Source organism: Astatotilapia calliptera, chromosome 10 (genome assembly GCF_964374335.1).
Source record: "Astatotilapia calliptera chromosome 10, fAstCal68.1, whole genome shotgun sequence".
NCBI classification, from domain to species: domain Eukaryota; kingdom Metazoa; phylum Chordata; class Actinopteri; order Cichliformes; family Cichlidae; genus Astatotilapia; species Astatotilapia calliptera.
The window spans coordinates 25,957,257-25,980,065 of record NC_137431.1 but is presented as its reverse complement, the minus strand read 5'-3'; the positions used below and the strand labels follow the sequence as shown (position 1 = coordinate 25,980,065).

Below are 22,809 nucleotides of genomic sequence, written 5' to 3'. Positions count from 1 at the left end.
GCATTATGGCTGTTTTTAGTGATGATGTCAGAGAAGTAGGACCTCCTTGCATTCCTCAGTTGTAAATTATAATTGTGAAGTTTCTCTTTATAAATGTCATAATGAACCTGGAGGTTTGTTTTTCTCCATCTGCGCTCAGCTTTCCTACACTCTCTTTTTTCATTTTTCACCAGTGTGGAGTTTCTCCATGGAGACTTTTTCCTTCCAGAGATAACCTTCACCTTAATGGGAGCAATAGTGTCCATTACATTTAACATGTTAGCATTGAAGCTATTGACGAGCTCATTGACTGACCCTCTGGACAGGTCAGGTGTTAATGGGAAGACCTGGTTAAAGATCTCACTACTGTGTTCAGTTATACACCGTTTTGTGATCACTGTTGTTGATATATTTGTGTGGGCTGAGATTTTACTTTCAAAGAAAACACAGTAATGATCAGACAGGCCCACATCAGACACAGTAACCTTTGAAATGCTCAGGCCTTTGGAGATCAGTAGGTCAAGAGTGTGTCCTCTATTATGTGTGGCCTCTGTTACATGCTGAGTCAGCCCAAAGTTGCCCAGAGTGTTACTCAGGTCTTTAGTCCCTTTGTCCTGAGGGTTGTCCACATGAATGTTAAAATCCCCAGCAATAATTACACAGTCAAAATCAACACAGATCACAGACAGCAGTTCACTGAGGTCATTAAAAAAGTCTGTGCAGTATTTGGGAGGCCTGTAAACATTAAGAAACACAACTTTGGATGGGGCCTTCAGCTGTAAAGCCACATATTCAAAAGACTGAAAACTTCCAGGAGATAGCTGCTTACATTGAAATGATTCATTAAATAAGACAGCAACCCCTCCTCCTCTCCTGCTCGCCCTGACCTCACTGATAAAACTGTAGTTAGGAGGGGTCGTCTCGATGAGAACAGCTCCACTGTTACTTTGGTCCAACCAAGTTTCAGTTAAAAACATAAAATCAAGGCTGTGCTCAGTGATTAAATCATTAATTAAAAATGTTTTCCCAGCTAGAGATCTAATGTTTAATAAAGCCAACTTAAGTGTTTTAGAGGTATTACTTGTCCCCTCGTGTTTGGGAGCAGTCTGTGGCACACAAGGTATGTTTACTATGTTTAAAGATCTTTTAGAGTGCAGCTCTCTGTGTTTTGACCAGGCCACATGTCTCCTGTCACCTAAAAGTACAGAAATTTTAAAACCTTCTAGTAAACAGGGTCCCAGCTTCTCCTGGGAAAAGTCATCACTGCCATAATCCTCACAGCCCGGACCCTTCACACATCACGCATCAGACTGCGGAGACAGGGCATGAAGAGGAACTAAGGGGGGCGAGGCTGGGAAATGTGACTTCGATTGCTCTGTTGAGGGTGGGGCTCGATGGCGAACCTTTGGCCGCTCTGGTGGGGGGTTTATGGGGGACAAAAAGGGATTGGGACGGGGGGTAGATCTGAGCCCAGCATTGACCCGCTCCATCATCTCCTCAGTGAATTTCAGGTGTGGGGAGGAGGGAGAAAGGGAGGGGGAGGAGGGTGATGGCCTGTCAGGGGTTTGGGGGACTGGGGAAGGTCGTGGTCCCTTGTCCTGGTCGTTGGTGTTGTTGAGAGAGTTGGAGGCAAATAGGGACCCCTCTTCTTGCCTTAGATGTCTCTCCTTTCTGAGGCTCTTCCTCAGATGCCATGGATGTCTCTCCTTTCTGAGGCTCTTCCCGGGTGGGGGCAAATGGAGCTCCTCCTCAAGGTTTCTGCTGGGCTTTGTCTGTTCTTGGAGTACTGTTTGTTCCTCTTTATGAGATAACTCCTCGTTTATCTCAACCTTGGCACCAAGCACGGATGGATGACGTATGGAATAAAACAAGTTGGAGGTGAACAGTTTCACCCCTGACTTGTTAAAATTAAATCCATTTGCTTTGAACAGATGCCTGCGTTCCCAAAAAATATTAAAGTTGTCGATAAAATGCACTGAGTGGTCAGCACATGCTGATATAAGCCATTTATTCAGTGTAAACAACCTGCTGAATCTCTCGTCTCCTCCTCTGACCGGCGGTACAGGTCCACTGATGAATACAGCTGCATTCAGAGAGTTTACAGTATTTAATAATCCAGTAAAGTCCCGTTTCAGAACCTCCGACTGTTGTTTGGACACATCGTTTGACCCTGTATGCAGAACAATGTTTGTCACAGTTGGATATTCCTCTGCAATTTGAAGAATTCTCTCCTTCAGGTTGTTGACCATATCGTTAGGAAAGCAGAGGACTTTAGTGTTCTTACCGCACATCCTTTGTACATCCTTTACGGCAGAGTCACCCACAATCAGAGTTTCAGGCCTAGCCTTTAGCTTTCCCTGTGGCCTTTTACTTTTCAAAAGATTTTCCGACCTTACTTCGCTACTTTTAGATGGATGGTTGTCCGATATAGATCCAGGGTCCTTTGATAGTGGAGCAAATCTGTTCTGCAGTTTCACATTCAGTTGTTTTGGAGGTTTGTTGTTAACCTTCCTATTCACGGTTGTCCAGTCCTGTTTCCTCCCGTATACAGGGGTAGAAGAGCTTCTCTGTCTCGTAGGAAGTGAAGGCCAGTCGGTTTCAGAGATTTCAGCTCGCTGTGCCCTGCCTGTGATACGTCCTCCCCCTTCCAGGAGACATGATTTATGTCTTGGTTTTGCACCAAGACAGTCTAAGGGGGGATTATCACTTGAGGATTTATAATAATGCACAGAGTCTACTTTCTTGGTCATGTTATCTGTGCTCCTTAGCTGTGTACTAGCTTGCTCATCGCCATTGTTTTGAATCAAAGGCAAGGTTGTTTCATTTCCACACAGTCCATTTACCTCCACGTTTACTTCTAAGCGATGAATTTTTGTCTCCAGTACTGCAATCTTCTGCAGGAGGCTGTGGTAGTCATCTGTGGAGAGGGAAGGCATCTTGTTGCTAGTTAGCCTAGCGGTTAGCACCTTTCCAGGCTATTGAGGCTGCTCGGTGCCCAGACGCTGTAATCAGGCTTCAGCTGTGTCTAGGCCACAGACACACGGAGCGCTGAGGACAAGGTAACCATAAAATGTTGCTGTTTCTGTTAAGAACACTCTAGTCCTAATGATCTACAAGTGTCCAGAAGTTATCGCAGGTAAGCTCACACGGAAAAAAGGGAAAAAATCAGCATAAAAATCAATAAAAATCAATATAAGAAGCAAAGCATTCAAGAGCAAAGAGATGAAGGTAGGTTAGGTCATCAGTGGTTTATTCCCCTGGTCTGCATGAACCCACATTTCTTCTGACTGTATCTATGTGTGCTCGACAGGAAGTGCTTAAAATACTTGTGTATGTGTAAATATGTGAATAACTAGTGCTTTATTAATAATAACTGATAGTTTACAGTAATGAGATCACTGGCACAAGAATAAAGCTTAATACAATATTTACTCTTCATTTGGTTAAAGCTCCTGTTTAACCAGTCATCTTAAGCTGGTCTCATTTTACAGTGTTACTGACAGTATTTACTTTAAGCACTTAACTTACTGCACGCTGAACTGTAACCTGTTAAAACAAAACACAAACTTCATTCTTACAAATTCTTGGGAATTCCTGTCATGTTCCAGTTCTTGTAGAGCTGGGCGATATGAGATTTTTTCATATCACGATATGTTTTTTTCATTTCAGGCGATAACGATATCTATCACGATATAAGCCAAATAACTATATTTGTAAGATTTAAATGTGCCGTTGCTCACAAGTAAAATGTGAAATAATCAGCAGCTTGTTTTTATTCAAATATTTATTTCCCATAATAAGTTCAACAGGGTAGATGTACTCAAGGAACATGAGACTTTTTCAGATAAATAAAGGCAAATATTGCAAACTACACAAAAGGCAGCCGCTAAAGCGTTTAAGTTTCAAAAGAGAACAAACGAAACAGACTACTAAATTGTCAATTCCACTTAGAAACAAAATATTAATTCTAAAAATAAATCTTAGTTTGTTTTACAGAATAACAGACAAAACTGACTAACTTTTGTCAATATCAAATAAACTGAGAACTAAAAGGAAATTCTCAATCTCTCCTTGTTGTATAGCTGAGCTTTTCAAACAGTTTTAACAGTTACTTTAGTCTGACAAAAGCCGAATGACGAATTAGCGCTTCCAGTCAGAGACTGAGGCTACGTCCACACGTACACGGGTATTTTTGAAAACGGAGATTTTCCGTTTTCGTTTTAAAAAATAATCCCGTCCACACATAAAGGCAGAAATGAAGGAAAACGCTGCTATGAACATGCCAAAGCAGCAGGTGGCGCTAGATTCCTAACCGTGCAGAAATGTTGGCCAATCAGAAGTCTAGAAGCCTCGGTGGGAAAAAGTAAACAAAGCTGGGGCATAGAAGCAGAACCGAGTCGTATGTGTGGACGGACAGTAACTGTGTGTATATGTAAGCATTTAAACACTGCAGAGAGTAGAATTAACAGTATTGTAGAAGTTAATTTCACCGAAACAATAACGTGGCGCACAGTGTGACGCATGCACCAGTTTATTGTATTTCCAGACTTGCTTTCGGCACAATTTACAGTGCACGCTACTCTGTTTTTTGTCAGACTTGAAATAGCCGAAATACCTTCACACTACGGAACTTCTATGGCTCTTCCGTTCGACAATCTCTCCGGCGTTGGAACCATCATCTGTTTTCTCTTCGGTCACGCTCGGTTGATTTTTCTAGTCGGCACACTCATTTCCTCCATTACCCGCTGGCTGCTTCCCAAACAAACACACGTGCGGCTTGGCACTTGTGCTGTACGTAACAAGTCACACGACGTGACGCTGCGGCTGTGATTGGTTCGGCTCTGCGCTACTTAGTTTGGATTGGCTGACCTTTTTTTTATTTTTTATTTTTTTTATTTTAAGAGGACAAGAGCGGCGAGGTCTATCGCGATAGCTTAATTTCTCTATCGAGTAAAAGTTATATCGCGATACATATCGTTATCGTTCTATCGCCCAGCTCTAAGTTCTTGTATCATTTCTGTTTGCCTTTCTTTAAGTGCAGTTGTGCTTACAGGTTTATTACTGCTTATCAGCGGCATGAATGTCGCGGTAATTTTGGGCTTTGAATTTATTTTTAATTTTCTTTAATCCACACAGGGTCAAATATATAAATACGTCTCCACTAATATTTGTTTAAGTCCACAAATTTTCAACATGGTTGAGGGCGGGACTTTCAGAAGGCTATTCCAGAAGCCTAATGTTAGCCTTCTTTATCCATTTAAAACCAGTTTTTATGTGTGTTTGGGTTTATTGTCCTGTTGGAACACCAAACTGTGTCCAAGTGTGTTCAAGCGTCTAACTGTTGATGGTGAAGACGAAGTCCTCCTCCTTCATTATTCCATCCACTTTGTGCAATGTACTACAGGCAGCAAAATCGCCCCAGAGCACAATGATACCGCCACCATGCATGCACCAGTTGGTACTGTGTTCTTATGTGGTTTGACAGCTCCACATTTAATCCTCCATACATGCCTCTTGTCTAGAGGCCAAACAGCTCAATCTTTGTCTTTGACCTTTAAACTGTCCTCCAAAAAGCATTTGGCTTGTTCACCTGGGCAACTGCAAATTTCAGTTGAGCTTGAAGGCGTTGATTTTGGAGCACGGTCTTCTTTCTTGATCGGCATCCTCTCACTCCGTGTCGATGTAAAACTGGCTTCACTGTGAACAGCGACACTGGTGTTCCACCAGTTGCCAGTTCACAGCAGCCTTGAGCCTTTGATGGTTCCTAGGTTGTTCCTGAACGTCCTAACCAACTTCCTCTCATCTGAGGCTGACAGTTTGACAAGGTCTAGCAGAAGATCCAAAGTGGTGACTTAACCAAATAAGGTGTACTTATGTACAATTGTTTGAACTGATGATGGAATCTGCAGTTGTTTGAAAGGACTCCAATAGATCTCCACAGCTTCTATAAATCTACAATTATCCTTCTTACAGCTTCACTGAGTTCCTAGGACTTTTCTGTCTGATGTCAAACATTTATTTTTATGCTGGCAAATAGAAACTACCATTTGAAGGCAATCATGACCACTAATGAGAAGTTTAAAAGCCTTGCCCTTATCAAGTGAAAGAACCTTTTAACTTGTAGAACCTTCAGCAGCACTTATTAAAAGAGTTCATGTATAAGTTGACCCTGTGTGAAAGGTATGAGTACTGAAATGGCAGAGGAGCACGTCGATACCCGTGCCTATGGCCACAACGCTGTCTACAACACATTTGCATATTTCTGGTCATGGTTCAGGCTTCTTAGCGCCAATGCAGGAAAATCTTAAAGTTAACCGTATAATATTTCAACCACAGTCTACACAGAGACTTGACCTGAACTTGTGTCCTCAGAAAGAAAAGCACACAAACATAGTCCTACCATTGTCTTTGACGATGCTTTCTGGTAGCGAAGGTTCTGCTTCAGGAGGAGGGGTTAACGTGTCGATGGAAAGAACAGGTGCATCTTGTGAAGGTGTGTTTTCAGTGCAGGGAATTTGTAGGTCAGAGGGCGTCGTTGCACAGATTTCCTCAGGGGGTGGTGTCTGTATTTCGGGAAGTAAGTTCAAGGATGGCTGGACTTGCATGCTCTTGTCACACTCCGAGGGTTCAGATATGGAGGTAATGGGTTGAGAGGCCTGAGAGAGCAGATTGCATGAGTTGTGTGAAGCAGTATAAAGTTACACTGGCTGGTTAATACTAAACTGTTATGCTCATATAATAATGTGTACTTACAAAAGAGCTTACTTTGTGTGATTTTTACCTTTCCAATCAACTGGAGAGGCTTTCTCGTTTTCTTCCTCACGGAGAAAATCTGGTCGTACTCTTCAGTCCATTCAAGCATCCTCTTGCTTGGTTTTCTTATTCGTTTATGTGCTAAGGGGACAAATTTTATTTTATTTTTAAAAAGATTATAGATATACATTTATTTTTGACCTATTTATCCCTTTGACAGCATCAGTATTTGTTAGTGCTGTCAGCGTTAATGTCGTTAACGGATCACCTCGTGTGTGTGGCTGGACTGCGCTAACACGTTAACGAGCTAACCGCGCTAATGCATTGACGCCGTGCAGCCCCACGCACGGGGCGATTCGCGCTAACTCACTAACGGAGATTTGCCGTGTTAATGCGGTTATGGCGTCAACGTCATTTTAACGACATTAACACTGAGAGCACTAGTATTTGTACAACTGGTAGACTAACTATGTTAGCAGTCTACCCATTACATGAGCAGAAACATACTGCTATTTTTTTTTTTTAATTCCTCAATGGCAAGTCAGAATTCAGAACTGAACCTAACAGTTTAAAGTACTGTTACTTTTATACCTGCAGTTTAATGTGCACACAGATTTACACCTGTGGTTAAAGGATTTACTATTCAGAAACACAGATTTTTCATTTCATACACATTATTGTATAAACTAGGGTTGGGGAAAAATAAAACAACAGATGCAGAAAAGCATCACGATATTTTGCGTGATGATACTGTACCATTACAGGGACACAAAAGAGGCGTAAGTATTTTCAAATACTTCACTCTTCAGTGAAGTATTTGAAAATCCCCTATGTGTAAATGGAGTTAACAAAAGCTAGGGGGGCAAGGCACTACAGCAGGGAGGGCAGTTGCCCTCCCTTGTCTCCCCCTCTGTAGACTCGCCCCTGCTGGGAATACTACGAACAAGAGGGCTCATCACATGCAGATAATGTTAGCCGACCAAACTTGTGAATTGGCTCAACCTAAAAAAAAAAATCAACCAAGACTCAGCTTGACAAAACAACCCCCTAATTCAGTGAAAGCTAATGGCTCAGTTGTGCAAGTAAAAATAGGACAGCATGTATCCATGTATCATAACAAATAACCAAATAAATAAGATTATCATCTCCAGCTGCCTGATAATTGTACTGATTTTTTTTTAATTGAAATTTTTTCATATTCTGTGACTAATTGCAACTAGTGGCGACTAAATGGTTGTCCCAGCGTTAAGGCTGTTGCACACCAATGGCCACTTCTAATCACAAGGCGATTGCACAGGTTGCCCGATGGGAGGCAACTTTTCTGCAAACAGTCACAATCCAATTTGGACTGACTCACCACCTACTTTATAAAAGCAGACACATTGCCAACATGTTGCCATCAGTCTGAAGGAGTCTTTCCCAATCAGCACAACTTGAGGGGACTCAAATGAACTGGATGTATTCTGATTATTGCTGAGAACAAATGTAATAAAACAGAAATTCCTACCTATGTAGTCAGTGACAGATGTGTGATTTATCACAATTAATTGTTGTATTATCAGAAACCGTCTGCATGTAATTGCCTCACACACTGATATCAGTCTGACTCTGTCTCATGGCAACATTTATGGCAGGTTTTAGTTACAGTGTTGTTTTACTTGACGTAATCGTATTGTATAAAACTGATATTGGCCACGTTTAGCAATTTGCAGTTGAAAATGGCTGAAGTATTTATTTTTTAAGGAGGTATTTGCCAGAGTGCTTAATATTTAATCTAAACAGAATGAGGTACTTCTGTAATTGAGTAATCAAAGGGTAACGAGTACACACGGTTATGAAGCTAATCCGATCGACACAACCTTTACAACAACAACCCCCACAAACAAACAAAAAAAACAGCAAAGACATGACAAACATCATCTATATTTTGGTTATTTGCATTGAGGATTTTAGTGATTAGCCGGTTTATCTGTACTGGCATTTATAACAACGAATAAAACAAAATTCTAAAAAATAAACAAGAGATGGAGAAATGGCCTCTAAACATGGTGTGACTGTCATTAATTGTCATTAATCAAAATTAACGCTGATGATGTAGCCTTCAACTGGCTGAAATTATCCTTATGTTTCTGCTACTAAGCCAAGATGGCAACCACTGAGGGAGAGAAGAGTTCAGGGTTTTACTCTTAACCTTTTGACCATTCTGCTTGTTCTAGCAGTTTATGTAAACACACTAATATGAATGCATTTATACACTTGAAAAAGCCGGTGCTAGTGTGGGAGCACTTGAGACACACAAAAACCTCTTTAAAAACAATTGCTTTTAGCTCTCCCTTGCCTCCCTGGCTTCTATTCAGTTTTTCTCATTATCTTTCTTCTACATTACACCCATCAGCTTAGTCTCTCCGTGGGGGGCCTCTACACTAAATTCTCCTTACCTGTCGGATCCTTGTCACCTTCTCCAGTGTTGTGCGTCAAGCTCGCCTTCTTCTTAGTGCAGTCCACAAGCCCATTAGGCTTTTCCAAAGACAGTGCAATGTCACGACCCTTCTGCTCCAAAGGCACCATGATCTGTAGATTCTCCTTTACTCTGCTCCAACTGTCCTCCTCGGTCACCACAACTGCTCCTTCACCACCTCCAGGCTGCTCCCATATGCCCGGCATTTTTGATGAGCAATCCTCTGTTGATGAAGAGTCCTTTGCTGGCATGGACGACATTCCTGACTCAAGTCCTGGGAAACCAGGCCCAGACCTGGCACGACGACAAGGCACTTTGCGATTGGCTTTCTTTTTCCACCTGGATGAGCTACCCCGTCTGTTGTAGGGCCTCTTGGACATCTGATACGGACCTTCCTCATTATGTGCGACTATGGTTTTATCTGGACTTGAGTTTGAGATGCTATGAACAAAATCTAATTGTTGATCTTGTCCTGCAGGCGTAGCCTCCCCTGGCATCACTAAAGGCTCTTCCTTAACATGTGCACTTGGTGGCCCAATCTCCAGTTCTAAGGGCGCACCGTCTCGCTCTCTAGTGTCATGCAAGTCCTTCAGCATCATAAGGAAGGTGCTAAACTTGTAGTTGGTGTCCGGCTTGAAAGAAACTGGTTTACCATTGCTTTCATTTGTCAGGGACTGAAAAGAGACCTCTTCAACATTTTTAAAGGCATTTATAAAAGCAAATGGCGAAGACGGTGAATGCGATAACCATGCATCTGAGGAGCAATCCTCCTTCTTTGCCTTTGCTTTAGAAGTAAGAGGTATAAAGTCCATCGGTGGAGTTGAGGGAATTGAGAGGTCTTCATCTTCACTCTTAACATCTGTGTCATAGTCATTGGAATCAGAAAAAATCAAATGGGGGCTGCTACAACTGGAAAAACTGTCAGGCGCATACTCAACACTGTCATTAGAATGTGATTTTGGAGATTTTTTACTAGTGCAAAAGTCCGATTTGGCCTTGGGACTGCAGCTCAGGTCCTCAGATTTTCTAAAATTATTCAAGGGTTGTTTCTGTTCAGCCTCCTTTTTGACTTTTTCACGCTTTTTTTCCTCAGCCTCTTGCATGGCCTTCAGCGCTCTAGTCATCAGCCGACTGCTGGCCGGGAGGTGGGCAGGCTGCTCTTGCATGACTTTATTCACTTCATCTAGGCCACGCTTTAATTTATAGGCCACTTTCTTGGTTTTCTCAGAGGAAGGACGTCCTGGAAAATAAGCTCTTCTACATGCTAACCTTGCACGCTGGTGAGAAGGTGGAACGGTCGTTCTATGTGATGTGACAGATGTGGTTGCTTGGTCTGGTCTGACCAGTTGTTCAGAAGACTTGCTTGTTACATTAGAGTCGGGTGTCTTTTTACCTTCAAACTGATCTGACTGGTTCGAGGATGAGTAACTCACAGTACTCAGACTTCCATTTGAAACTGGTATTCCCTCTGTTTCTGGGCTACCAAACTCCTCAGTGGAAACATTTGAGGTCATGATATTCTCATGTGATGATTCTGATGAGAAATTAACCATACTTGACTTGCCGCGTGCTTTTAATTTCTTAACTGAGACTTTTATTTTGGAGGCGACTACCTCGTCTTTTGAGGCTCTTCCCTGACCATCCATCCAGTTTGATTGTTTGGATGACAATGTAGTCATGTTAGTATCCGATCTTCTCTCTTTCTTTGTGCTTCCAGGTTGGTCTTTGGAATGAATAGTTGTATTGGAGTTTGAGATCTTCTTATCTTTTATGTCCTTGCGTATTAATTTGACAAAGGGTAGCCTACATTTAGAGACCAGACTCGTTTGAGTTTCTAGCCACCCTAATGGGTCCGTAGTTTTATCTTGTAAACAGGATGCTGAAGCATTTTTGCTCTCTTTTTCCTCCTCAGCAATGTTTTCAGTTGTATAATGTTTTTTAGTAGATGTCGCATCAGAATGTTCAGTTTGACTGACAATCTTTGCACTCTCTGAAAACCTGGATAGATCACTCAAATTATCTTTCACGGTGGCCTCTAAGGACTTCTTAATGTCTGAAAGACTTAACTGGCCACATGTGCCACTGATGGTATCCACTGAACTGGCAAATGACTTTCTACCCTTTGAACAACCACTATCCTCAGAGTCTAGAGACTTCTGCTCACCCACACCACCAGCTGTACCAAAGTGCCCATTAGCAGCAACAGTGTTTTTACACTTTAGATTTCCTGACTGTTCAGGAGGCAGATTCGTTTCAGTGGTCTTCTGCTTGTCCGACAATCCTGACTGCTCGTTGGCGGCGGCACTGACAGAGGAGGAGGCACAAGAAGCTGGTGTCTTTTTACTAATAACAGATGAGCTCTTTTTCTTACAGGGGACCTTACTGAAGAGACTGCGGTCTGGCATTGGACTGGTTGTTTTAGGTCGCCTGTCTTTGCTCGATTTGCTAAACCAAAGACCACTTTGAATCTCAGGCTGCTTCTTTACCTCTTTGACAACCACAACAGACGGCTGAGTTGGAACTAGCTTAGGCTGACGTTCAAGTGCTTTAGGACACAAAATTTTAGGGACTGACTCAAGGTCAGAGTACGGGCACTCCTCACTGTCTCTATCCGATTTGTCAGGACTATTATTCAATGTCTTTTTAGAGTGTTTACTTTTTGTATCCTTTGATGCTTCATTCTGTTTCTTCTTTCCAGAAGATTTCTTTAAAGTGCTTGGCTTTGTTGGAGTTGTAACAGGGGGTGTAATTACTGGGGATGGAATGGATCCATTGGTTATGTGTGACGTCTCAGTATGGGTGGAGACAGATGAAGTGACAGGAAGAAAGTTTTGATGGGTCTTATTCTCTCTTTCCAGTGGGGAAGCATCATGGAAGGCATCAGCTATGGACAAAGACATGGAAGACGCCATTTTGGGTCTCTCAGGAAGAATGGATTCAGCTTCTGCCACACTGGACTTCCAGGATTCCTTAAACCGCTTAGCAATCTAGAGAAAGATAAGCAAAGACTCCTCAATCTTTGCGCATATTTCAGCTTACAGAAATAACCTGTTTGGCCTTAGCAAGTCTTTTATTTCTGGACGTGCAAGCTTTCCTTTGTTATCTACCAGGAAGGTTCTTTTTTTAACTCAAGGCATGCAAGTGTTGTCCTGCTATTAATAAAATGGTATTTACGGTGTATTTGCTGTTCTGCTCCCTTTGTTTCCCCCTCCGCCGTAGTAGGAGGAGCTGTTCAAATTCAAAGCCTCCATGGAAAGTATGAGTTGATTTTTCCTCCACCCAAACCAGCTCCTGGGGCTCCCCAAACGTCCTGACATGGTAGAGCCGACAGGGCCGGTCGCTAGGCTCTGAGACAACAACAAAAATTACTCTCAGTCCAGTCAGATCAGTGCATCACCTGAAGAAAAGGGAACTTGAAAATATAAGAAGACAGCAGTCTTAACAACCCATAACTGATGGAAATACATGATGTCTTTATGTCAGAACTATGAGCATGACATATTGCTAAATGACCACAATGCTATCAACTGAAAAAAAATGGCTCTATATGGAACTTCTTCTTTGTGGGAAAGGAAAGTACCATATATGCTGCAGATTATGGAGGTACTGTAAAATTAAAAGAAAATGTGCAACAGGCGCAGCAGGAGGCCCGCTGTGACTTTAGAATCATAAAAACACTCCAAGAACCATTAAAAAAAATTCAATAATCATGCTTTTTTTCTTTGTTTTTTTTGTTTTTATTCCCTTAAGACATAGGACACCTACATAGGTTTTTAATTTATATCTTTAATGTTAGGCACATTATGTTTACGTGAAATGAAACGCGCCAAATAAATAAAAAAACTCATTGTAATTTGCTATAAATGAGCAATTTGAAATGTTATTGTTACTGTTTGTGAATAACAATTCTTTGTATACAAAGACTAATGTGCGGCTAACACATAGCCAACATAATCATTTAGGTTCTCAATATATGACAGCTTTTAAGAAAGCTGCATACAATCATAGTTCATCATTGATAAAATGGTGAAAGGTGAAGAAAAACTAGCCAATGATAACATAGTGTAGAAAAGGACTGTCATCCGTCACTTAAGATAACATTTGGCAGCAGGATCCATATGAGCGTCCCAAAAGTGAGAGCATGCACTTGGCACAATGATAGCTTCTTTAATTATTTGTAAACCAATTATTCCAGACACAGAATTACAGTAAGGGACAGTAAGGACATAACAGAATAAGACAATATCCCTAAACCCTCAGGCAGTCATCACTCGATACATAGTCGCATAGCCCTCGAATTCATTCCTGAACTTTATAATGTCAGATATCTTTATTTTACTGTAAGTAAACACAGCAGTTGCTTTTATTCACCAATTATTATTGCCGCTTGAATGCCTCTGATATGGAAACGGGTAGCCTAGTAACTCTGAAAACACATTTTATGAAACTGTACAGAACTACACACATACATACAATTGTCTTTTCATGTCAGAGAGCATGAATTTGAGAGTAATCTTTTAAGTGTACTTCATGTGAAAAACACATATTTTGTCCAGAGAAAGCAGGAAGGCATCATCCTGGCATCACATAAGGAGATAATGTTCTGTGTACATCCATCAATTTTCTTCCACTTCACCAATTCAGGGTCGTGGCTGTAGCTGCAGCCTAACCCGCTTGTCACTAGGAAAGAGTCGGGATATACCCTGAACAGGCTGCCAGTTTGTTATAGGACTAATGGCCAATTTATGCTCACCACATTGGTCACTTTGAACAGTAACGTCAGCATATCTCCAACCCATTTACATCACCACTTGTTACAGTTTACTCCCGAACAATAAGTGTCGCCACTCAGCCAAAATCCCCACATCAGTGCTGGTTTATGAGGAGAAGTCACGACATTTCCCCCCCTTTTCATCTCTATTTAATCTGGGAACGTCTGAGCTCCTGCACTGATATCTGATTCAAGTGGCAGTAATAACAGACATGACAGCAGCGGCGCCAGTTGATGTGACGTCACTTTTGTCGTCATTGTGAGAACGGCGGGCATAAACAGGCCATATAACAGAGAGACAATCATTCACAGTCACATTCACCAGTTAACCTACCGTGTATGACTGGGGAACCTAGCTAAACTGTGTTTAGAAACCATTAAAACATAAACCAGTATAATTGTTCTGTAAAGAACACCACCTGCAGATTTGGGCTTTCACTATTTATTAAGGGTATTATTGTTCAGGCTTTACAGAAGTGGCAAAGTTTTCTCCTGAAGCACATAGTTGCAGTGTAGCCAAATTACCACACCTCATAATTTTCTCCCAAAATCCCCACACTCACTGCAACCTGTACTTTAAGTTGGCAACCCCAGTATAAGAAGTTAAAATAATCAAATATATCTCAAACAGCCTCAACGTCAGGCTGTGTATGTGCTGTTAATCACCGTTAATTGACTCACGGATTCATTCTGTAACCACCAGCTGAAGTTAAGAGACCAAACCATTGCACAGAACAATTAAAAGCTACTCATTTACCAAGCACCGGCTTGGGTTATCACAGTAAGTCAACAATGTTCCAGGCCCACCTTTCGCTCTGTGATAGACTCCTTGTACGGGGTCAACAATCACCTCGCAGGGCCACCATGGTCTCCGGCTGAACTTTGCCCAAACGACTTCACCCTCAACAAACTTCACAGGTGGCAAAGACTTTTTCTTGAGGCTGCTCTGAGGCTGACAACAGAAAAATGAAGAGGGAAATATAAGTAAAAGAATTATTTTCACTTAACAGAACAGTACAGAAGATATAACAGACAAGAGCAAAGATAAAATATGACCTTGTGTAAGTGTACAAATATTTCACACAAACAGATATGAAAAGGATTTACTATCATTTTATATTTTAACCAAAAGTTTCAGTTTCACGGCCTCCAAAAACCTTTTCTGTGGTCTAATTTTAACTTGTCATCATGCCCAGTTCAAACCGTGACACAAACCTCAGCATGGAAACACCAAAACCCAGTACCAATTGTAGCTGCTGGATTGTTTGTGTAAATGTAACCAGGCTGAACTTGGAGATACATGAGCAGGCCTGAATTATGACTGGCATGTAGCAGGCCTGACCAGAGGGCTGACATTGGGAGCTGCTATGATTTAACCCTGTGTAAAAATAAAGGGTCATTGCATCTCAAGTCATCAATTTTTTTGAATTTTTTCTGCTTAATCAGCTCTGATTTTTCTTGAAAATGTCACAGTTTGAAATTTAGACATAATTTAGCTTATATAAAACATGTATTTTTTATAAATAGATATAATTTTTTTACAATCTGAGTCCACGTTTGAACATGAATATATAAGAAATTATTAAAGATTAAAGCCTGAAATGTTCACTGCCCTTCTCTTATCACAAAATTAAATCAATATCTGCAGTTTGGGACAGGTGCACTAAAAAAGCTCTCAGTATAAGCTAGTTGAAATAAAAAGAAAGTAAAAAAAAAAAAAAAAAAATGAAGGACTTCTGCAAAGTCCCATATTTGAAAACACACTAACTTCACTTTGCAAAAGACAATTTCTGCATTGTATATAGTTACATTTCACAATAATGCAAAACATAATGTAGAATACTATTTAACATGATTTTCTTTATCACAAAAATTAAACAAAATGCTATTATCATTCAACCTTTTATGCTGGATTGAGCAAATATCACAAGTTGTACCACAAAATTAAAAACATGAGCATATTTCTCATTTTTTAGACCTACTGCCCCGGATGAGTCTAATGATTCAGGTTAAGCCTAAAATATACCGAGAGGCATTCAAAATGCAACAAGCACCAATGCAAATCTTTTTATAAATAAAAATAACCACAACAAAATAATTCGGGGTAATAAAAATGAGATTAGTGCCTCATTTCACGTGAGTGTCTTGTAAGGCCAAGACGCCGTGTCCACATTGCATGATCAGTAGTCCGATACAAGCCTAACACTTTAATGCTACGACTGCTACGGGAGACTGCAAGACCTGTAATATAACTATATTAAACTTTACGTTTCTGCTTCCATCTACTGATTTTTGTTTTTCTGATACAACTTTTCATATCTTACTCAATTCAAAATGAGTGTTGAATGAAAAAGTTATTTTCTTCATTTCTGTGACCAAGAATTTCACTTTAAAAAGTATTCTACGCATTTTATTTTGGATTATTGTGAAATAAAATGATATAGCATTCAGAAATTGTCACTAGTTGTATTTTGCAATGTTTGCAAAGTTGTTTTTTTATTAGTCTGTGCTCACATATGAGACTTTATAGGATGTATGGCTATAAAGTCTCATAAAGCTTTATGGGCTCCAGAGAGAGCTGTGTGACCAGAAAAGCTGTTAGCACTGGAGACAAGCTCACTTAAGGTGTCAATCTAAAAGCCTGGGTGTTAGTTCTCAACCTTTTTCTGGCATGACATACTTTAGACTAAGAGAGAAAAACAAAAAACAAAAAAATCACTGAAAATGAAAAAGAATCGAATTTCTTGTCATATTTCCCTCCCCTGGTCATCCCCATCCATCCGGCCGTGGCGCTACACCTCACAGTGTGAGAATCACTGCAGCGGGTGATAGTAGGAACAGCAAATGCAGATTTTACGCTATAGATCACAGATTTCTTGGCCAGCAAAAACAAACTACTGGCATTTGAATAAAGCTGACAGGCAGCCTGTCTTTTGCCATCATTCTGCAGTCCAACTGTGACCTGATTTTAAGCTGCATGCAGCATGAGTTTGAACAACAGGGAATAGTGAAAGTAATACTTGGTTACCTGGTGGAGATAACCAACCACACTGTGGTCATTGTGGCTGTTCTTGTTTTATTACTCCCTGCAATATTTCAAAACACATCCATCCATTTTCTGCAAGTTATCTGGGACATCAGTATGAGCTGAGATGCTCAGCCCTCTCTGTGCCCAGCCACAGTCTCCAACCAGGGTGACACAGAGATGTTCCCAGACCAGCCAAGAGATGTAATCTCTGTGTCCTGGGCCTGCCTTGAGGCTTCCTCCCATTAGGACATGACTGGAACGCCTCACCTAGAAGGTGTCCAGAAGGGATCCTCGTCAGCTACCCAAGCCACTGCTGCAGATTGTTGGCTCTTCTCCTAAATGACTGAACTCCCTACCCTATCTTTAAGGTTAAGCCCAGACATTGTTTGGAGGAAACTCATTCCCATCACTTGAATCCGGGATCTCAGCCTTCCGGTCATTACCCTGACACCTAGTTCACATCGCTGCAAATATATAAAATATGGGAATAGCTTCAGAGGCTCAATAACCACTGCTACTTAAATGAAAACCCCTAAGATTGTCACTTTACCAAAAGGTTAAGATACCATAACTACAACTAACCAAATATTTTATTAGTTAAATAACCATCCAACATGTCTGACACAGTTTCACAGGGGTAAAGCCAGGACATGAGAGCTAAGCCTACTGATAACAGCTAGCCCAGCTCTGTCCAAAGTAGCCTTTTAATCCTTTTACCAGCACTTCTAAAGGTAACAACACATGATGTACTATATAATTTATTTAATTCAAATACCTCCTTTGAGTTGAGGAAAACTCTTTAAACTACAGGAAACTAAACTGAATTTTTCACGAACACGGCTTTCCTGTGAGGCTGCCATCAATGTCCCATCATGTCTACAAACAAAAAGCTTTTATGGGTTTTTAAGACATTCTGATAGGTCACTGTAAGAATTAAATAACATTTTATTTATAAAGCACCAAATGACAACAATAGCTGTTTTCGTGGTGCTTTATACTCTAAAGGTAAAGATGCTAGAATAACAGAGAGAAAACACCAAAAGTCAGACAACCCCCTATCAGCAGGCACTTGGCGACAGTGGGAAGAAAAAACTCCCTTATAGCAGGAAGGAACCTCCTTGAATGACGCCTGCATTTCATTTAGATGCTTCAGTTTCAGGGTCCAGATGCTGGTTGATGGTCAGACGGTGCCTTCAAATGGATTTTGTGGTCATGCTTTTGAACTTGTGCATGTGAAAGGATGGTATGGACTTTGTTTGTATCCTACTTTAAATATACTGTACTGAGTGAAAACATCCGCTGTGTTGTATTTATATCGATTGTTATGTGAGCCTATCGGTGTCCTAAAGAAGGCAGCCCACAGAGGCTTTCCATCATAAAAACATGTAAAACAGTGCAAACAGTAAAGTTAATATTAATATGAATATGAAATTTGACATTTTGTCATAGATTTTAGGATAACTGGTACCTACAGTCAATCGTGTGCTTTATAGGATGGTTATAATGGTACCGGGGATTTAGTGGGTTAACTGTGGACTATTTATTCAGTGTTTGTTTAGCACTTTGGAAATATGCATCGTAGAAGTATGTAAAATTCACACTGATACTGATGAGTACAACTGGACTGCTGAGATGGTAAAGGCAACTTCTTAGAAAGGTTCTGCAGTTTTAAGGAGTATTTTAAAATCGGATTTGTAAAAGAACTGTCACTTTTTACTATAAATCGCAACAAAAACTAAATAAGAGCTTTTGAGTAATTTGCCTCCATAGCCTTTGTTGTGTGTCCTCTGCTACAGCTCAAACTGCAGGCCCTGTAGCTAAGCATGCCGTCAGTAAGCCATCGGCACCGCTGGCATCATATTTCACCCTCCACGCCCTCCCTTCAGTTCTGCCCTCAGCTTGAACACCTATGGCGGAGGTGAAAATTATCCTTTGCTGCTTTTTAAAAACAGACAGCTGCGGTTTGTTAAAGGCAGGGCAACAGCCGTGGAGCTGTGCGTTTGTCTGCATCAGGCCAGCATTTAAAATAACCAGTGATTTGTTATGACAGGTTACAAGCAGTGAGCCACTGCATGTCATGGTCAAGGTTTGTGTGTGGAAAAAGTTTTGTAATCCAGCTCCGGAGAAAGTATTTCCCAGCCAGGTGAATGCCAGCAATCCTTTGGCTAGACCCAAAAGCCGTTGCTACTTCTAAAAACCTCTGAACTGCTGCTGTTTCATGACGAGATAACTTAGAAGGGGAAAAACTTGCCATTGAATGCCTTGAGGGGCTATCCTCAAATAGCAGTAACTCGGTGTCGCTGTCCCACTCGTCCTCTGAGCCATCCCAGTATCTCCTGCGCTGACCGGAGGACTGGGAGCGGGTGACGACTTTGGCTGTCGTCAGAGAAGAGTCTTTGGAGTGCAAGTTTACGTCTCCGGAGGCGGACTGAAGTACATTCCCCACCTTCTCCCGTTTCTCCTGAATGCCACTGAGAGGTGGCACGGTCCTCCGCTCCATGTCATTGTCGTCATCCTCAAACAAAGAGGATTCAAAGTGGAGTAAGTTGTTCGCAAAGGGACTGTTACTGTCGAGGGAGAAGGCCGGACTGGGTGGGCCGGAGAAACAGTTTTCTGTCTTTTTCTCCGAAGTGACAGAATCAGTATAATTAGGCGCCGGTGTGTCTCTACTTCCCGTCTGGACCTCAGGTTGTTTCTTTTTGGAAGCAATGTTAACAACGGTTGCCTCTCGGCTTGTAACCTGGGTTCCAGAGTGATCCCTGCCAGTGCAATCAGCCCAGGAGTCCCTCTCCATATTCTCCCTATTCTTCTTATGTGTCCCCCACTCCCATCCCCTCTCTGGCTCCCGCAGCGGCAAGACCAGGTCAGGCTGGCTCACCATGGTGGTGAGATGCTGGAGCCTCCTGAGAGGACTGTACGAAGATGAGGAGGAGGATGAGGAGGAGTGGTCCCTTTGCGTCGTGAACCCATAGATAGAGGAAGCATGTTTGAGTGAGGAGGTGCCTCCTGACATGGTTAGCCCAAGCCTGTGATCCTGGCGTCTGGAGGGGCAGGAGAGGACGGTGAGGTCACACCCAGGGGTCAAAGGGCAGCTGGTCTGATGACTCTCCCTTCCTGGGCCTGTGTAAGGCCCACTCATGCTGGCATGACTCCTCCCTGAAACATGAAGACAAAATAATCAATGAAGGGCCTTCTTTCATTAAATGGAAAACCAAAACATAAAGACTTTGGGAGATGCCTTGTACATTAAAATCCATTCTGATTCTTCAAGGCTGTTATTTTCTTTGATTTATTTGTGACATTTTTTAAAATTTTGTTTCGGCACATCTTTCAGTCACTTAAACGTCTTAAGAGCTTATCTGAAGTTATCCCAAGCAGTAATGAGTAATGAGATATTTGAAAAAAAAAAGTGGCAGAGAAAGGGCACAGCTCACAGAGGCGAGATCCGCAAAAGACAACACAGCCTGCCTTCCCGTGGTGTCAAAATTTGGGAACAAAAAAAACAAAAAAAAAAACGTAAACAGACTCACTGACGACGGGAAGGTCGAAATAATAACGTGTCATTGTAAGAGGGGATTCTGCGCAAACACCGCCGTCGAGCTGCAAAATCCTTTTAGGAATGTTATCGCGATATGATGAAAATGACATCAAGCGCGATAAGGTCAGCCTGTAAACTCGCACGCATGGCTACAGTATCAATAAACCCGGTGACATTATCACATCCCGTCGTGTTGGGGGGAAAAATAATTAATAAAAAAGAAAATCAAGCCCGCGTTCACGCGCCGGCGCTGAAAACGCGAATTAAAATGGACCCGTTCGTGCGCGTGCCCAAAAGGCGTGTGCGCGTTTGCATCTACATATATCTGTGTGTTTTTGTATGTCTGTGTGCAGCTGCATGAGTGTGTGTGTGTGTGTGTGTCGTGTCGTTCGCTGCTCTCCAGTGGCTCAGTGAATGCACGAGAGACAAGACACATACATACATAACATGCGAAGACCACGACACACACAACAAGTTCACGAACACACACACTCACACACACTTCCACGGGCTTCCCTCCGACAGATGCAGGCTATGTGCATCAAACAGCAAAATCACGCAGAAAACGCCACATGACACGGGATGTGTCGCGAGAATCTTACCATTCCACTGTCGGCCAGCGCAAAAATGACCCCCGCCCCGCTCATTTTGGCGTTTAAATGTGTCAATTTCCAATTTTTTGAAAGCGGATGAGGAGAGTCCCAGCGGCAATACTACTAGGCCTGGATCCTGTGAAACGTACTCACTCTCTACCCCCCCTCCACAGCCTCCCTCCACCTCCTCCTCCTCCCTCCTCCTCCTCTCAACATGCGCTAAAAAGCCTGGTCCAGCGGCCCCCGGAATAGAAATTCAGGCGTGTTGTGCTCCTCCAGCGACACTCCCCCTTTGCTTTGTTATAACTACAACTTTATAATCCCCCCTCACCTCCTCAGTCTATGGATGTTTGCTCTGTTGCATGGTTATTTCCTGCCCGCAGACTCTGCCTTGCCCCTTGAAAGTCAGTATCTCTACTGTGCGCACTGCCAGTCGTCACCACTGCCTCCCTCCCCAGCCGGTCCAAAGCATGGAGCACAGAAGGGGGCCGTAAATTTCTCCTTAATAAAAAAGATATATAAAAAGACACAAAGAGAGGAGAAAAATCTGAGCTGTCAGCCATCAAAAAACCCCATAACAAAACAAAACAAAAAAATGCACCGGACGACCACGCGACACCTTCAGAAAAAATCGCCCCGCCCCTCTTCTTAATTACAAGCATCAATTATTAACCCAAAGCGGGCTGCCTTCATCAATGACATGCCATATGCCAAACTTGTGCCAACAACTGACATCTTCTTCATCACCACCACCACCACCACAACCCCCGCATGTGAGGGCAAGCTCACATGCTCCTGGAGATAAGACGAGTAGTAATAAAAATAAATAAATCAACAAAAATGTCCACCACCACGTCTGAGAGGCTGTGAAATGGTGCAGCAGTCTACCCGGAAAAACAGAAGGGTTTCCTTTCCTGAGACGAGTTGCTGTGTAGTCTCTCTGGCTGCACACCCGGTCCCTTCAAAATGGAGTCCTCCAGCCTGAGAGGAGGGAAAAAAAACAGGCCACAAAGTGTTAATATATGTTCGATATAAAGTTCACCCAGTCACGGAGAAACTGAACCACAAAGCGCACCTCTGCCGTGCTCTGATGGGGTTTCTGCAGGCTGCTTTGGGTCTTGTCACGGCAGTAACATTTTCTGTAACATGTTGTGCCTCCCAAAGTCACTGTCTTATGAGCGTTTCTGCCACGACAGGAGGGGGACTGAGGCTCTCTTATCCTCTGGTGTGTGTGTGTGTGTGTGTGTGCCAAACGTACGTCTTGACAGCAAAAACCACAACATTTAATGGCACTTTAACCGTCGACCGTGCTGCTTTGCTTCCAGTTTTTCTTTTTGTGTGCACGTCTGAAGGGAAGGCTTTTCTTCTCTGTCACACGGAGGGGTTGAGAGCTGAAAACAACTGCAGCTCACTCGGCCGGGGAGACATACGAGATTTCTGCCGTGGTGTGTTTGTTTTTTATGGCTGAGGAAATCTCCAGATTTGAAGATTTGTGGGGAGGATGTGTGACTGGGGACACGGAGGATGGTCGGGGGATTGTTTCAGGTGTAAACGAAAAAATACCCCCCCCCCCCCCCCAACCACAAAGACACACACACACATACACACACCTCTCCACAGTCACCGGGTGGCGATGTGAGAAACGGCATTTACAACCGACATGCCGCAAAAAAGCACTCGCAACCCCTC

General features: G+C 42.3%; 1 protein-coding gene across 1 annotated transcript in view; it reads right to left on the bottom strand.

Moving 5' to 3' along the window:
* The window catches only part of nsd1b (nuclear receptor binding SET domain protein 1b), a 43,507-nt gene extending 22,184 nt beyond the window's left edge, over positions 1–21,323 (bottom strand). The window contains exons 1-7 of the mRNA XM_080307582.1: positions 21,130–21,323; positions 19,241–20,145; positions 14,769–14,913; positions 12,365–12,537; positions 9,171–12,177; positions 6,761–6,873; positions 6,380–6,635 (exon numbers count right to left, since the gene is read on the bottom strand). Of these exons, the coding sequence (XP_080163708.1) occupies positions 6,380–6,635; positions 6,761–6,873; positions 9,171–12,177; positions 12,365–12,537; positions 14,769–14,913; positions 19,241–20,128 (4,582 nt within the window). The 5' untranslated portion in view covers positions 20,129–20,145; positions 21,130–21,323. The remainder of the gene's footprint in view (positions 1–6,379; positions 6,636–6,760; positions 6,874–9,170; positions 12,178–12,364; positions 12,538–14,768; positions 14,914–19,240; positions 20,146–21,129) is intronic.
* Positions 21,324–22,809: the final 1,486 nt, after the last annotated feature.